Source organism: Phragmites australis, chromosome 17 (assembly GCF_958298935.1).
Source record: "Phragmites australis chromosome 17, lpPhrAust1.1, whole genome shotgun sequence".
NCBI lineage: Eukaryota > Viridiplantae > Streptophyta > Magnoliopsida > Poales > Poaceae > Phragmites > Phragmites australis.
Genome location: NC_084937.1, coordinates 18,254,347 through 18,269,436, shown reverse-complemented (window position 1 = coordinate 18,269,436; position 15,090 = coordinate 18,254,347). Strand labels below are relative to the sequence as shown.

General features: G+C 49.1%; 1 protein-coding gene across 1 annotated transcript; it reads right to left on the bottom strand.

The window, feature by feature from the left end:
• Positions 1-7,125: 7,125 nt before the first annotated feature.
• On the bottom strand, positions 7,126-10,489 carry LOC133897159 (uncharacterized). Its single transcript, XM_062337774.1, has 3 exons — positions 9,951-10,489; positions 9,241-9,833; positions 7,126-7,667 (listed from the first exon to the last, which is right to left on the bottom strand). The coding sequence occupies exons 2-3, from the start codon at positions 9,722-9,724 to the stop codon at positions 7,621-7,623; spliced, it is 531 nt and encodes a 176-aa protein (XP_062193758.1). The 5' UTR covers positions 9,725-9,833; positions 9,951-10,489; the 3' UTR covers positions 7,126-7,620.
• Between the last annotated feature and the right edge of the window lie 4,601 nt (positions 10,490-15,090).

Sequence of the window (15,090 nt, the reverse complement as noted above, 5' to 3'; positions counted from 1 at the left end):
TTTTGTATCCGTAATAGTCATTATCTAACTTAGATGCACAGTAATTTTGCAGCCGCAGTGGGCGGGAGTGCAGGTTCGTTCCGCGTATGAGACTTTCACATAGCTTTGACCACATGCGGCCTGAGATGGTCGTTTGGAAGTCGTACACCACTGACTTGGTGCTCTGACAAACAGTCGGGCATGGGATCTCCGCCTTGAGCTACAAGGACTCAGTGTTTTAGATGATGAGGAAGAAACTGGTGTTCGACATATTCATTGAGGACTACGTCGTGCATCAAGTAATACGCCAATTCAGATGGCGCCAGGAGCTCCCCGTTCCGTTGGGATACCATGTTCCTAGTACAGTGCACCCATAAGTTATAATTTTACGTACCGCGTCTGTCGAAGGGTTAACTCCTGTCGCAGGGATCCTGAGGGACCCCTTTTTAGAGATTTGGCCGGGGGGACGATCCTGAATATGTTCGCCGGAGAAGTAAATGGGTATAAATGCGATGGCCGGTGGGGTGGAACGACCTAGTGCGGAACGAAGTAAATGCGCTGGTGTTTAGACAGGTTCGGGCCGCACGGAGGCGTAACACCCTAGTCCTGTATGGATACTATAAATGCCCTGAGAATGTCCCTCAAGGATGTTGCTAGTTACAAGAATGTTTGTCTATCCGAGAGCCTGAGGCTCCTTGTTCTTCGGTCTGCGTGTATCTGTTGGCTTTGGGGGCTCTCGATCTTCTCTTCTCTTCGCTACTTACTTCCTCTGGGATTTTCCAACCTGTCTTTCAAAGCTTGTCTACTTGTGAGCGATTGATTCACTTCCGAGCCTGTCTTTGTCCGTGCTACCGGCGGCTTTAAATACCCGCCAGCAGTAGCGTGCCCCGAACAGGAGGGCACGAGTTCCAATGCACCATAAATGAAAAGAGCGTCATCATAGCCTCTGTGCAAAGTGAACGGGGGTGGAAAATGCGCCCCACGCCCGGTCATCTGTCACCATAAATGCACTGGCAACGGGCGCTGTGGAGAAGGCCCACCGGGCAGCCGCAGAGCGGCCCGGCGTGCCCGCCCTGTCTTGTTCTCCTGCCACAGCAGCGCGGCAGATGGAACGCCTCGGCCCTCACGACGTTATCCCGAGACGGGCCGGATAGCACGGGATGGGACCCGTGCATTTAATGACCCCACGCCCTTCTGCCAGAATGTGGCAGGAACTGACACCGAGCGTGGCGGGAGCAGTTGGAGGTGACAGGCCACGCATGTTCTTAAATGCAGCCTCGGGCCTTTGACTGGCTGACACCTCATCAGTGGGCCCCTGCGGGGGCTACTTGTCAGGGGGGCTTCCTGGGTCATCGGGGAACTGAGTGCTCGAGGGTCACTGTTCACCTCCCCGAGCACTCTCTCCCGAGAATGCCCTTCCTTGGTCCTCGGGGAACCGAGTGCTCGGGGGTACTGTTCACCTCCCCGAGCACTCTCTCCTGGGCACACTTGTACAAACCTTCGGGGAACCGAGTGCTCGGGGGCCGCTGCACGCAACCCCAAGCACTCTCTCCCGGAACTTCCTTCAGTGGGTCCTCGGGGTACTTGGGTGCCCAGGGGGCCACCGCTCGCGGCCCCGGGCACACTTCTCCCAGTACTTAGATTTCTTGATCGTCGGGGGACTCGGGTGCTCGGGGGTCACCGTATACCTCCTCGAGCACTTTCTTCTCGGTACTTAGACTTCGCAGATCATCGGGGAACTTGGGTACTCGGGGACCACTGACTGTGGCCCCAAGCGCCCTCTCCCGGGACTTAATCTTTTTTACCTTGCGGAGCAGACTCCGCGGGATGGCGCCACGTGGCGGATTGCTGGCCTGGCCTCGGGATTTGGGGGACCCCCGGTTCCTGATTCACCGACAGCGTCGTATTTTGTTTGTTGCAATTGTCAAATTGAAACTACATTATAGGTTTTCAACGATGGGGACACAGAAGAGCTTAGCGGACCTAACCAACAGTATGTAGCACTGGTTATAGCAATGGAGCCATGCTCCTAAGGACATGATTGAGTACGGTGTGCCTTACGACAAGTATAGTTACTAGCTGTACCTCCAGTGGTACACTTCGCGAACTCGCACACTTCTTCTTCGTGTCGACGACCCGGCACCTTGACCCTCTGCTACCACTGATGCCTTATACCCCGGCCACACAGGAGTGGTGCTACACTTTGTGGTGTGTGAATTGTGCAAATTCTCATCATTTTTATATCCACGTAGCTACTGGTGGTAATGATTTCTTGTCTATCACAGTCTGACTCTGGGAGAGAGATTCACGAGGAGGCGACGAGTTCAGCTATGAGACTGCGTGAGCATGGCACATGTGGTATAGTGATCGATGATATCATTGAAGCGTTCTTCTGTTTGGACGCTAAGGGCCGACGTGTCATGGAGTGCACATCATGACAGTAGCCTGAAGCCTTTGCACACAACTTGTCTGCGACACGTTCCACGCAGAGGCCCCCACGACCTTCATCTGCCTTCGACCACCAGTTATACACTAGTCCGTAGCCTCCATGCCCAGACCAGCCAGGAGGCTCTGGATGGCCTGGCCGCCAGCAGTACGCTAGTACTTAGCCTCCGCGTCCTAACCAGGCAAGAGGCTCTAGGTGGATCGGCCATGGCTACGATAGTCCTCATCTTGTGTGACCTGACCAGGAAGAAAGCTCTGGTTTTTCCACTCCTGTGTTTATTCCTACGCCTAGTATGCCCAGTATGTGCCTACTCTTTATTCCATAATGTTCGATTTATTATGCATTATGTGGCAATACTCACATGTTTCTGCACTATATAATACAGGTATGATCCGCATGGACACAGCTGCTCGGGTTTTTGGGAGTTCACCGCACTCTAGCGGGAGCGCATTTTTTTACTATGGACGGTCATCCGTAGTGATGGGCCCCTCTCAGTTTTACGGTGCACCTCCGTCCACTCAGTCTAATCTAGAGATGGCAACGGGTAGAGATTACCCGCGTGCTCGCGGATAAGAAACCCGACTGATGTGGGTTTGGGTTTCAATGTTTGCTCGCGGGTACGGGTACGGGTTTGATCATAAACCCGATGGGCAAAATGTCACAGGCTAGAAAATATATACATGTGCTCGTAAACCCACTCCAATCACCTTACATGTGGGCCCAAGTCATCACTAGGTATATAAAGCCGCTCTAATTACCCATAAACCCACTCCAATTACTCACAAACCTGCTCCAATTATCCTAGCAGGCGGGTATACGGGTGCACCCGCGGGTATGAGATGCCTGTGGGTGGCGGGCACTGTAACATTTCTTACCCATGGCGAGTAACGAGCGTGGGAGCGAGTTTAGAAATGCACTCGCAGGTACGGGTCTGGGCATCCTATACCTGCGGATATTTTACCCGTTGCCATCTCTAGTCTACGCAGCAGGAGGCAAAAGGCACCTTCAGTCTACACCAGTTCCCCAGACGCGAACGCCACGCGCCCGATTGGTACACACCTTCCACGTACGAGCATCCTCGGGAGGTGGAGGATGTGGATGTTCCAGCGTCATCACATAGGAGAAAGCGTGCCAGAGGCAGGGCCTAGGGTAGGGGTGCGGGGAGGGGTCGAGAGTAGTCTGTGTTGCTTTTTTGTTTAATAAAAGTAATTTATTTAACTTTCCATTTCATTAGTTCGGACTATACTTTGACATGTTTATGTTATTTCTATTTTGTGGTTGTTATGTCATTTAGGTTGTTTATTTCAGTACTATGTTATCATCCATGTTTTCATTACTTGTGTTCTCATAACATCACAAAGCGTAGCATCATGCAATCTTAGCCACTTTTGAACTTATTTGCGTGCCCTCCTACCAGGCAATAAATCATTGACCTGCAACTTTTCACATCAAAACCATTCGCAATATGAACCATATCACTAGTAATGGATGGTGGCACCATTGAAGTCCTTCAGTGAGGTCAAATGCAAAGTGATAAATCAACCTGACCTATCAACTCTCCAAGTAAACATAGCCTTGCTGGGGTAACATAGGTTCTTTCTTTACATTGGTTTGCAAATTAGATGCAATCAGATGTATACTCAACTTTCTGTAAATATCATTTATTATTGAGTAAAAAGGCACCGTTGTCAAAGGCAACTCATCAGCATTGCTATAGAGAAAGCAATATGTCTAGAAAATGTGTCATGTCTGAAGACATTGAAGGTGCTTCCGAGTTGAAGAGACTGCCCACTCACATGACTGATGCACCAAAACCAGGAGAAGGCCTCAAATCCCATGATCGCTATGACACCGCACGCTGCCACCTTTTATGAGAGATGTGACTGCACGCTACCAACTACTCTGTGTCCACTGGCCCCTCGCTATAGGAAGGCATCCAATGCATTCACAATACGCTTCAGTGCATACAGACCGAGTAACTCATCTCCACCACAATCTTGTTGTGTATGTCAATTACCGAACTACGACGATCCATCATCGCATCGCACTACAACATTGAATCATGTACAGGTTGTCAGCATTAAATGGCAACACGATCCCTTCCATGGCAACCGAGTGTATATAAGGGTAACCAATCCATGGATACTTGATCTTCAACACGGTCCAACACAATCCATTCCATGGAAATCGGGACCGGGTCCAACAAGGGTAAGGGCAAGATGGGCCCTTACGAGCTATGGAGCGACATACTTGCTAAAATCAAGCGTGAGGACAAAGAGCGAAAGAGAAATGAAGACCCAGATTAGAAGAAGAGGGAGATCGAGCTGCAGATAGAAGCGCACAAGACACTCATGCCATGGTGCAATTGCGGTAAAATAGCACGCCAGAAATCATTCCCGCTTGCCACGGTTGCTTGGTACAGATGTGGAGTAAGTGTGCATGACATCCTACCATGCTACGAATTTCATCTAATTCACCTGCTTTCCTCCAACAGTACGATAAGCCTAGGTGCAAGTACAAATGGTACAGAACAAAGAAGAGTACGCAAACATACACTACGGCTACGAAGAGGCTTAGGCAATGAGGCGCGCGGATGTTGAAGGGCCGAAGCTGAGGCTGCAGGAACTCAATAAAGAATGGTGGGATAAGTACCTCACTACATGCGGCAACATGCAGGTTCCTTCACAATGCATGTGTGTCCTACCTGCTGTGCCAGGGCATGTGGCATATGGATTGGCACAAGGTTACGTGTGTAGCAAGCCCTACCTCCAAGGATGCAACTTCCAAGAGATCCGCTGGGAGTATTTGGATGAGAGGCATCTAGCTTTTCCACCAACCCAATAGATATTTTCTTGCACCCGGTAGTTTGTCTTTCCACATGGCATGATTCATTTAGCGATGGAGTACAATATGCCACTGCAACTTATTATAGATTGTGTACGAGTAAGGTACGAGTTGGTGCATATTGTCTTACGTTCTGTAGCCACAAACAGGCAATGAATGCTTATGATGACCCTTATATGTGATGTACTTTTCTTTCATCAATAAAATGGTCGGGATTTATCATTCTACCGATACATTTTTCCAATGCACAATGCTTTCATATGATTCCATGCCTCTTTGCAAAGGCAACAATAACTCATTGCTGAACCTTTTCATAAATGACCACACCAAGCATCAATGCCACAATTTTTTTAACTTTCACAGGGAATTCTATGCTCTAGCCTACAACTAAACTCATGCACTCGATCCATGCACCAATCTCCAGCCACCATAAATACCCCCACCCTCATCCATGTATACACCACTTCTTCCTCAGCTCCCTCAACTGCAATATCTTCCTCAGCTCCACCAAACCCACCAAGAAATATTGAGGGATATTCATCCCTTAGGGAGTCAAACCGCCGATGTGCTTTTGTGGCGACCCTTGCAGGCTTCACTAGTCCCAAGACATCTGCTACACCTATGGCCTACGCTTCTTCATGTGTGCCAACTACCAGTACGGTAAGTCTCGATATGGACCGTATGAGTACCCACCGGTATAGCGACATAGATCATTCATGTGGCACTTTCCATACGATTGCATGCACTGTCTTACTAATCTCTCCTCTTGTATCATTTGTCCAGTCTCCTCCACATATATGTGACTTCATACAATGACTGGATACGGAGCAAAATCAGCACCAAAAGCAGTGGGTGGACATGGAGATACGGTGGAGGAGGGAAACTTACGAACGCGCGAGTACGAGCGGCATCAGGAGGAACTACAGATGAAGCGACATGAGGAGGAGCGTATCAGGAACGCCGCGAAGGAGCACGTCGTGGCTAAAGCATGCGAAGCAAAGAGAGAAAGGAAGCAAGAGAGAGCCCACTGCGCTAAGGCGGAGGGCACTGATGTCTTGAGAAAGGGCAAATATCATAGGTGCACTCAATAGAGAGCATCTATTGTAACCTGATATATTTTCTTTTCGTAAGGCATGTTAGGTTTAGCAACAGTATGTTATTAGGTTAATCTTTAGACGTACCTTACATGTCAGCGTTTATTGTCGTCAACTCTTTACGGTTCATCAGCGTATGTTCATCAACATATGTCACATTTAATGTTCATCAATGTATGTAGCCTCCGTACTGGGTTCTATGATATTTATGTTGCTATTTTTTGCTCCCTCAGGCAGCAACAACCTTTTTTCGCGTGCTCAGTATGCGAAGACCTATTTTCGCGCCCTCAAGCTGCAGCAACTTATTTTCGCGTTTTCAGGCCCTGAAAAACAATTTTTTGAGCCTTCAGGCCACGAAAACTAGTTTTCGAATATACATGCCACGAAAACTCAGATTTCGCGTGATGAGACCACGAAAACCCAAATTTCACATGACCAGGCCACGAATAGGTATTATTTTTGCAAATTTCGGTATTTCTGTTATTTTTTAATTTCCATACAAAATTATAATATTAAAAAACTCTATGATCATAAGCCACTTTCGAATTTGCCACAACCCATGAAATGGATGCAATTGCAAAGCCTTACTTTCTCAGTTTCTCTCCTAGTTTCTGCTCCAGTTTATCTGTCTCTTGGCTTTGGTCACAGACTGCCTCCCTTTCTATGTTCAGTCATTCACACGCGTTCTTCACTGATAAAATGATTCCATACACATTACACACGCAGGATAAGGAATATTCAGCAAAAAGCAAATTCACAGGATTTATATACAGCAGATTCATTCATAAGGATTATGTTACAATGTACAGGAATAGCACACGCACACGCACATACTGAAGAATCGTGCAAATTGCAGTTTTGCCGCAGACTATATACACTGCAATAACACTATGTATAGGTAGTAGAATCGAGGTCCGCAAGCAAGTGGGACAAATTATCAATGGAATAGCAGTTCATCTCTACACATGTTATCAATCATAGGTTAGCACTCGGCACATATCAGGAAGGAAAAATATTTTCGATGGCACGCAGCTTGTGGTGTTCAGCATTCGCCTTGCTTTGCAATAGTAGAATTGCCTTGAAACCTCAGGAAGGACATACCCATTCAGTGCTGCTTCAAAATCCCACTGCTCCTCTTTTTCTTTTCATTTTTGCTCTTTTTTTAGGGTTTTCCTTGTCTTCCTTCATTGATACATTCTGCGTCTAGGACAAACGGAGCAATACTATATACAGCGTAGCTACGAGAGGTCTGAGATATCAGTTCTGAAGAGAAGAAAGCCACTGCTCTACAAAATTCTTTCCATCTGCAGATCAGAACAAGGAAAGAAGAATATTAGAGGGGGGGAAATAAATTGTAGTCATGTAAAGGTTCAGATGTATATATAGCTTTAATTGTTTGCTGTAAAATAACGAAAAAAAAAATTTATAAACATTTGAATTAAGATGGAGTGGCTTACAGAGAATTAAGATGGCACAAGCAGGCAATGGAATGTTATTATTTGGTACAAGTTAATCACAGCTAGCAGTTTTAACAGTGGAAAACATGATACCAATAAACTGAAGGACTCAGTCACGTAGGACACGAGACAATAAGAATCTTGAACTGATATAACAAAGTTCAAGCTTCAATTACAAAATTACAAGTTTACAACACGAAGAATGGCAGAATCCAACTCAAACAAAAAGATCAAAGCAAATAATAGGCCACGATGAATAACTGAAGAGCTATAAGCCTATAACATAAACATGATATATAAATTGTTGAATTTCGAAGAAGAAAGGATTCAATGTTTTTTTCTCCAACCAAAATGAGCAAAATCTGAAGTATTAGTGTATCCACCTTTTGAGTACAAGACAAGCTTTATAAACTAACCAAAACTAGATTTCAAATTCATAGTACAGAGTAAGCCACCTAAACCACAAATCCATAGTACATGAAAATGGCATATGACTAGTAGCCACTAGCCAATCCACCCCCATAAATGCGATCGAACTAACTAGCATGACATGTGGTGTGCTACTACTTCCAAGCAGATCATTACTGAACTAAATAATCAAATAACACCACACACATAGCAATCATTGAGGGGATAATTCCAGATACCCTCTACCATCTGATCACCAATTCTATCACAAAAGGGAAAAGAAAGCCAGCCTGCCTGCTAGAGACATCAACTTCTTATCCTATTATAGTTTGTGTTATGCCAGCTTAACAAACCGAATTTCTTGCCAAAACAACAACTTATAACTAAAAAGTACCAAATTTAGTCAATTTATGTCAACCTGTGAAACTGAACTATTCACAGTACCTAGTAGTTAGGGTCTGCTTGTTTAGGCTTCTGCTTTTGGTTTTTCTAAAAAATGTACTTTTGACTTTTCTAAAAAACTGTGCTTTTGGATTTTAGTTGTTAGCTTTTACAACAATTTTTTAGCTTCGCAGCACACCAAAAGCCAGAAAAACTACTATCAGCTAACTTCTCTGGAGAACAGCTTCTAGTTCATTTCCTCAGAAGCGGACTTTTGACTTCTCCAGAAACCCCTTTTTAGGGATCCCGTTTGCTTAGGCTTCTAACTTCTTACAGCAAAAAAACCAGAAGCAGAAATCCAAACAAGCAGACCCTTAGTACCATCAAGAATCAATTACCAGTCTACCGCACATGATTCCTTCCTAATTCTACACTGGAGAACCGAGCTAATGCCACTAGCTTGCATTGATTCCTTCCAATTCTGAACAGCTGAATCCTTCCATAAATAAGCAGTTATAATTCTCGATCAACTACACGACTAAATCCTTTCGTAACTATGAACTAAAACAACAGGATTTCTTCCCAATTCTGAAGAGAACACATTATGCGCATATCAGATCAACATGCTCACCAGAGAGGCCACCGTCGGCAAGGGTGCCGGCGCCAAGAAACCTGCCCTCGTGCCTCCCGGGCTGATCGGCGCGGCCGTGGCGGTAGCATGGCACGAGCACAGCAAAGCAGCTCTCGGGGTCGCCATCCGTCTGCAGCTCTGGCGCCTGGGGCTCGAGCCACCCGATGGACCAGTCGGAGTCATCGGAGTCCGACCCGGACAGGCACCCGCCGCCGTCGGACGGAACGATGACCATGTCGTACTCCCGGTCGACCGTGGGCTCCTCGCGGCTGCGGCGCCGGTTCCGGACCCTTCTCGGCCGCGCGCGGCGGCCACCGGCGCCGGCAGCGGTGGAGAACGTGACCGTGTCCGGCTCCCTAAAACCGGAGGGGAAGTCCGGGAAGGAGGAGCTCGTAAGCGCCGTGCCCGGGAGCTCGTGGTTGGCCACCCGCCCGGCGCTCCCCGGCCACAGCCATTGCGTGAAGCGGCTCAACGCCATGGACATGCCGAGAAAAAAAAAAAGGAATTCCTTGCTTCTTGCGAAAGACCTTGGGAGTCTCTCGATCAGATCAAAAATCGCGGCAAAATCAAGCAAAGTTCGGTGTTTCTTGGATCTGCCAGGTCGAAACCAAAAAATCACGGGAAAAAAACATCTTTTCTTGAAATAAACCAAGGGAAAGCTGTTTGGCCAGAGTAAGCAGCAAACAAACGTGACGCCTTTTGACACTAACCTCAAAATTCCAGCTCCAATTGGGAAAGCAGCTTCTTCCAGTTCATTGCAATGACGAGAAGCTCAACAAAAAATAGCTCTTTTTTTGCAAAATTCGTCTCAAGATTACCTAATCGGATGTGAAATTAAGTGCCTAACCAGAACCAATCAACCTTCATGTGGCAAACAGGGAATCCAAAATCATTGCCCCCGAAACAAAAAAAAAAAAAAAATCCCCCCTAAAATTGGCTCCTCCTTCAAAATCCGACACTCCGACACCAAAATTGAACACCATACACAAATCCACCAGCGATAACAAGTTACAGCACCCTAATTTCTCCCGAAAGAACACCTAAAAATCCCCGGTAAATTTCTTGCCTGCTCAAAATCGAGGCGCCCGCTAACCATATCAGAACCGCCCCTCCTCCCGACTCGCCAACCGCTCGCTCTCCATGCCCTCCGCTCGGATCCTCACGCGAACTCGAACTCGAACTCGAAGCAACGCGATGCAACGCAACCACTCAATCGATGAGGCTAGATTGGAGAGAAGTGAGAACCCTGCTTTCGCACGGCCGGATAAATAACCCCCTCCGCCCGCTCATCGGACGGCAGAGATCGCGCCGATTCAGCGGCAGGATGAGACCCCAGCCGTCCGTCCCGCTTGGCCCCACCTGCCAATCGTCCCGCTACTAACGTGCTGACCTGCCGCGCTTCGGGGATGCGTGCGGGAATTTTTTATTTTAACCTATTTAAAATTTATATTTTAATAACAACACGTAGTAAACTATTTTTCAGGAAATAGCTTTTTATCATGTCAAAGTGTTAGTGTGACTCCCGGCTGTGTTATGACTAAGGAGTCATGCTAGCACGACACCAGGATAGCTCATCGACATGGCAGATTTGAGTTGCGCCAATGTTCCTAGCGTGACCGACTGTCACGTCAAAGGTATTGGCGTAACTTAACTGCGTACAAAGTGTTACGGCATCCCTTCTCTCCTGCAGTTTCTCTTCCTCCTCCCGACTTCTCCCGATCGGAGCACGGCGCCGACCCTCCCCTCCTCCAATCCCCCACTAATCGGGTCCAATTCGAAGGGGATTTTGTTGGGAAGTGTCTTAAGAAGGAAACTCGTCCATTCCAAGTATTTTTGGTTTTTTGGCGTAATCTTAGGTGAATGGTAGTTAGGGTTTAGTATTTTGGTGATAATGATCTATGAAATTTGTACGTTTTAGGTTAGATTGGATGTCAAATATTGTGCTATGGATGTATAGTTACTCATTTGTATCGTGTGAAATTTGTTGCATGCAATTATTTGAGCGTAGGAAATTGAGACATGTATGGTTAGGCTCAATGTAATGAGCAATGCATGTTTTTCTATATATATGAGTAATCTTAAATTGTTGTGATGAAATGATGAGGCATAGGGATTGAAATTGATTATATGTAAGATTTGCATGTGTTATATTTTTGCATATGTGAAATATTTGGATGGTTTGTGTAGATATACTGGATTGTTCGTGTATTTTGTGGTGACGCGGTTAATGTAAATGGGGAGTTTGATAAGATAAGGGAGCATGTGTTGAAATTTGAGGACTCGTCTTGTTTTGATGAAACTATTGCTTGTGTTCGGTTAATTATGGATGTTGATGTTAGATGCAAGTGATGTAACTGTATGTGGAAGGTTTGATGCTGGCTTGGGTGGTAGAGTTCACTATATTGTTATGGAGTTGGCGTCGGAGAATGATTGGAAGTTGTATAAGGGTTGTGTGAATGATTCTTAAGTTTGTTGCGCAAGGTTGTAGTTGACGTAGGTATCTGTGGAAGCTCGATGACATCGGTTCAAGAAGTGCGGGGTAGAATTAGTCAAGAAGTGAAGCATGTTGAGCATTTGACTTAGGAAATTACCGTCATTGTCTCAGAGGTTGCCGGTGTCTCTGAACTTGCTGATGTTATTGTTCCAGAGGTACCTTGTGCCTCTATTCATGAGATAGATGCTGGTGGTTCCAATAAGTTTAGTTTTGTTGTTGTATGTAATGACTTCAATTATGCCTTTTATAAGGATGAGGAGGCCAAGGAAATATTGAAGAAATATCAATCTTCTCTTTGGACAGTGAGGATGAAGATGAAAGTGATGAGGTAGAAGAAGTAGAACATGTGCCTGGTTCTGAGCAACAACACGTTGGTCCTAAGGTTGAAGAAGAAGCGAGCAAGGATGAAACAGGGCCTTGGTGGAATGAAATTTACACAGAGTAGGAGATGAGGGCACTGAAGGTTATACATGTGCATATGCCCGAAGTGCCGGGGTACAAAGATATTTCATTAACCAAGAAAGCTCTATGTGATAGCGGCTTAATGTCTATGGAGGAGGAGTGTCGGTGAATCAGGAACCGGGGGTCCCCGAATCCCGAGGCCAGGCCAGCAATCCACCACATGGCGCCATCCCGCAGAGTCTCCTCCGTGAGGTAAAAAAGATTAAGTCCCGGGAGAGGGCGCTCGGGGCCACAGTCGGTGGTCCCTGAGTACCCAAGTTTCCTGATAATCTGCGAAGCCTAAGTACCGGGAAGAAAGTGCTCGGGGAGGCATACGGTGGCCCCCGAGCACACGAGTCCCCCAACGGTCAGGAAAGCTAAGTACCGGGAGAAATGTGCCTGGGGCCGCGAGCGGTGGCCCCCTGGGCACCCAAGTATCCCGAGGACCCTCTGAAGGAAGTTCCGGGAGAGAGTGCTCGGGGCTGCGTGCAGCAGCCCCCGAGCACTCGGTCCCCCGAGGATCCGTACAAGCGTATTCGGGAGGGAGTGCTCGGGGAGGTGAACAGTACCCCCGAGCACTCGGTTCCCGGAGGACCAAGAAAGGGCACTCTCGGGAGGGAGTGCTCGGGGAGGTGAACAGTGACCCCTGAGCACTCGGTTCCTTGACGACCCACAGAGCCCCCTGACAGTGACCCCCGAGGGGCCCACTGATGAGGTGTCAGCTAGTCAAAGGCCCAAGGCTGCATTTAAAGAGCGCGCGTGGCCTGTCACCTCCAACTGCTCCCGCCACGCTCAGTGTCAGTTCCTGCCATATTCTGGCAGAAGGGCGTGGGGTCATTGAATGCACGGGTCCCATCTCGTGCCATCCGGCCCGTCTCGGGATAACGTCGTAAGGGCCGAGGCGTTCCGTCTGCCGCGCTGCTGTGGCAGGAGAACAAGACAGGGCGGGCACGCCGGGCTGCTCCGCGGCTGCCCGGTGGGCCCTCTCCACGGCGCCCGTTGCCAGTGCATTTATGGTGACGGATGACCGGGCGTGGGACGCATTTCCACCCCCGGTCACTTCGCACAGAGGCTATGATGATGCACTTTTCATTTATGGTATCTTGGAACTCGTGCCCTCCTCCCGCTCGGGGCACGCTACTGCCGGCGGGTATTTAAAGCCGCCGGCAGCACAGAGAAAAGAGAGAGCTCTGGGGAAGGAGAGGTCTTTTTTCTGAAGAAGTCCTCGAGGTAGCGAAGAGAAGATCGAGAGCACCCAAAGCCAGCAGAGACACGTAGACCGAAGAACAAGGAGCCCCAGGCTCTAAGATAGATAGACATTCTTGTAACCAGCAACATCCTTGAGAGACATTCTCAAGGCATTTATAGTATCTATACAGGAGTAGGGTGTTACGCCTCCGTGCGGCCCGAACTTGTCTAAACGCCAGCGCATTTACTCTGTTCCGCATTAGATCATTCCACCCCACCGGCTGTCGGTGTATCAGGAACTGGGGGTCCCGAGGCCCGGCCAGCCATCCGCCATGTGGCGCTATCCCGCGAGGTCCCTCCTGTGGGATGAGAAAAGCTCAAGTCCTGGGAGAAGGTGTTCGGGGCCACAGTCAGTGGTCCCCGAGAACCCCAGTTCCCCGATGATCCACAGAGTCTAAGTACCGGGAAGAAAAGTGCTCGGGGAGGTGCCCGGTGTAGAAAAGTGCTCGGGGAGGTGCTCGGGGAGGTGATCGACGAAAAGTGCTCGGGGAGGTGATCGACGAAAAACCAGTCCCGCCGCCACTCCTCCCATTTGCTTCACAGCACCTGGGGGATGTACCGCTCCCCCGTGCCGTCCCGCAGCCGGAGATTGCAGCAGCCCGCAACGTCCGCCGTGGAGTAGCCTCTCTTCTTCCCGGCCGATCGCAGGGCGAAGAAATGCCGAAGAAGCGTCACCGATGGCGCCACTCCCACGAACAACTCGCAGAAGTGCGCGAACAGCTCCAAGATGACGACCGAGTTGGGGCTCAGATGCACCAACTGAACGCCGTAGGTGTCGAGGACTTGAAGGAAAAACGTCGAGAACGGCGGCACCAGCCCCGCCACAACGAAGGATGTGAACAGAACAATGCGCCGGGGATGGGTCGTCGCCGGTGGGAAGTTCGCCGGCGTCACCACCGAGGCCCCCTGCTGGCCCTCGGGGACCAGCAGCTTCCTGACCTTCTCCGCCGCCTCTTTGTTTGTCAGGCGAGACTCCGGCAGTACGCTGTTCGGAGTCCAATCGCGGTGGCTTCCTCCAGCTCTCGGCATTTCGTCGGAGGGGGAGGTGGTCTGGGTGGTGGAGAGAGAGGTGTGCTCTGATCGCCTAGGAGATTCTAAGGGCTCAGGAGCGTGAAGGAAGCAAGGGCTGGATCGCGAGATGGCGTAAAGAGGAGGGCGGATCGCTCCCCTCCCCCTTTTATACCTCAGAGAATTCAAACGTCTCCTGCCATGGCGCACTCGGCGGGACAGTTTTCTCGATCAACGCAACTACCAGGCGAATCTCCTACAGGTCGTGCGATGTCAGCGGTTGCCAGGCGTATTTTCCTCGATCTGCGCGGCAGCCGCGCGTGCTGCCCGTCCCATTGTCATGCCCTTCGGGAGTTGTGTGGACGCGCGTCCATTCGTCTCCCTGTTGGGTCGTACCAAAGGCCCGAATCGAAGGGGCCATCTTCTGAAAGCTTGCCACGTGGCGTCCACACCGGCCTCGGCCTCGTTCGCGACGAAGGGCCCATCCGCAGTCTCCGGGCCATCGCCTGCCAATGGGCCTGGGGCTACTGTCGGTGTATCAGGAACCGGGGGTCCCTGGGTCCCGAGGCCCGGCCAGCCATCCACCACGTGGCGCCATCCCGCGAGGTCCCTCCTGTGGGATGAGAAAAGCTCAAGTCCCGGGAGAAGGTGTTCGGGGC

Coding starts and splice junctions, on each gene's coding strand:
- LOC133897159 (XM_062337774.1), bottom strand. CDS start 9,724: ATGTCCATGGCGTTGAGCCGCTTCACGCAATGGCTGTGGCCGGGGAGC. Junction 7,668..9,240: donor TGCCGACGGTGGCCTCTCTG/GTGAGCATGTTG, acceptor TCTGATCTGCAG/ATGGAAAGAATTTTGTAGAG.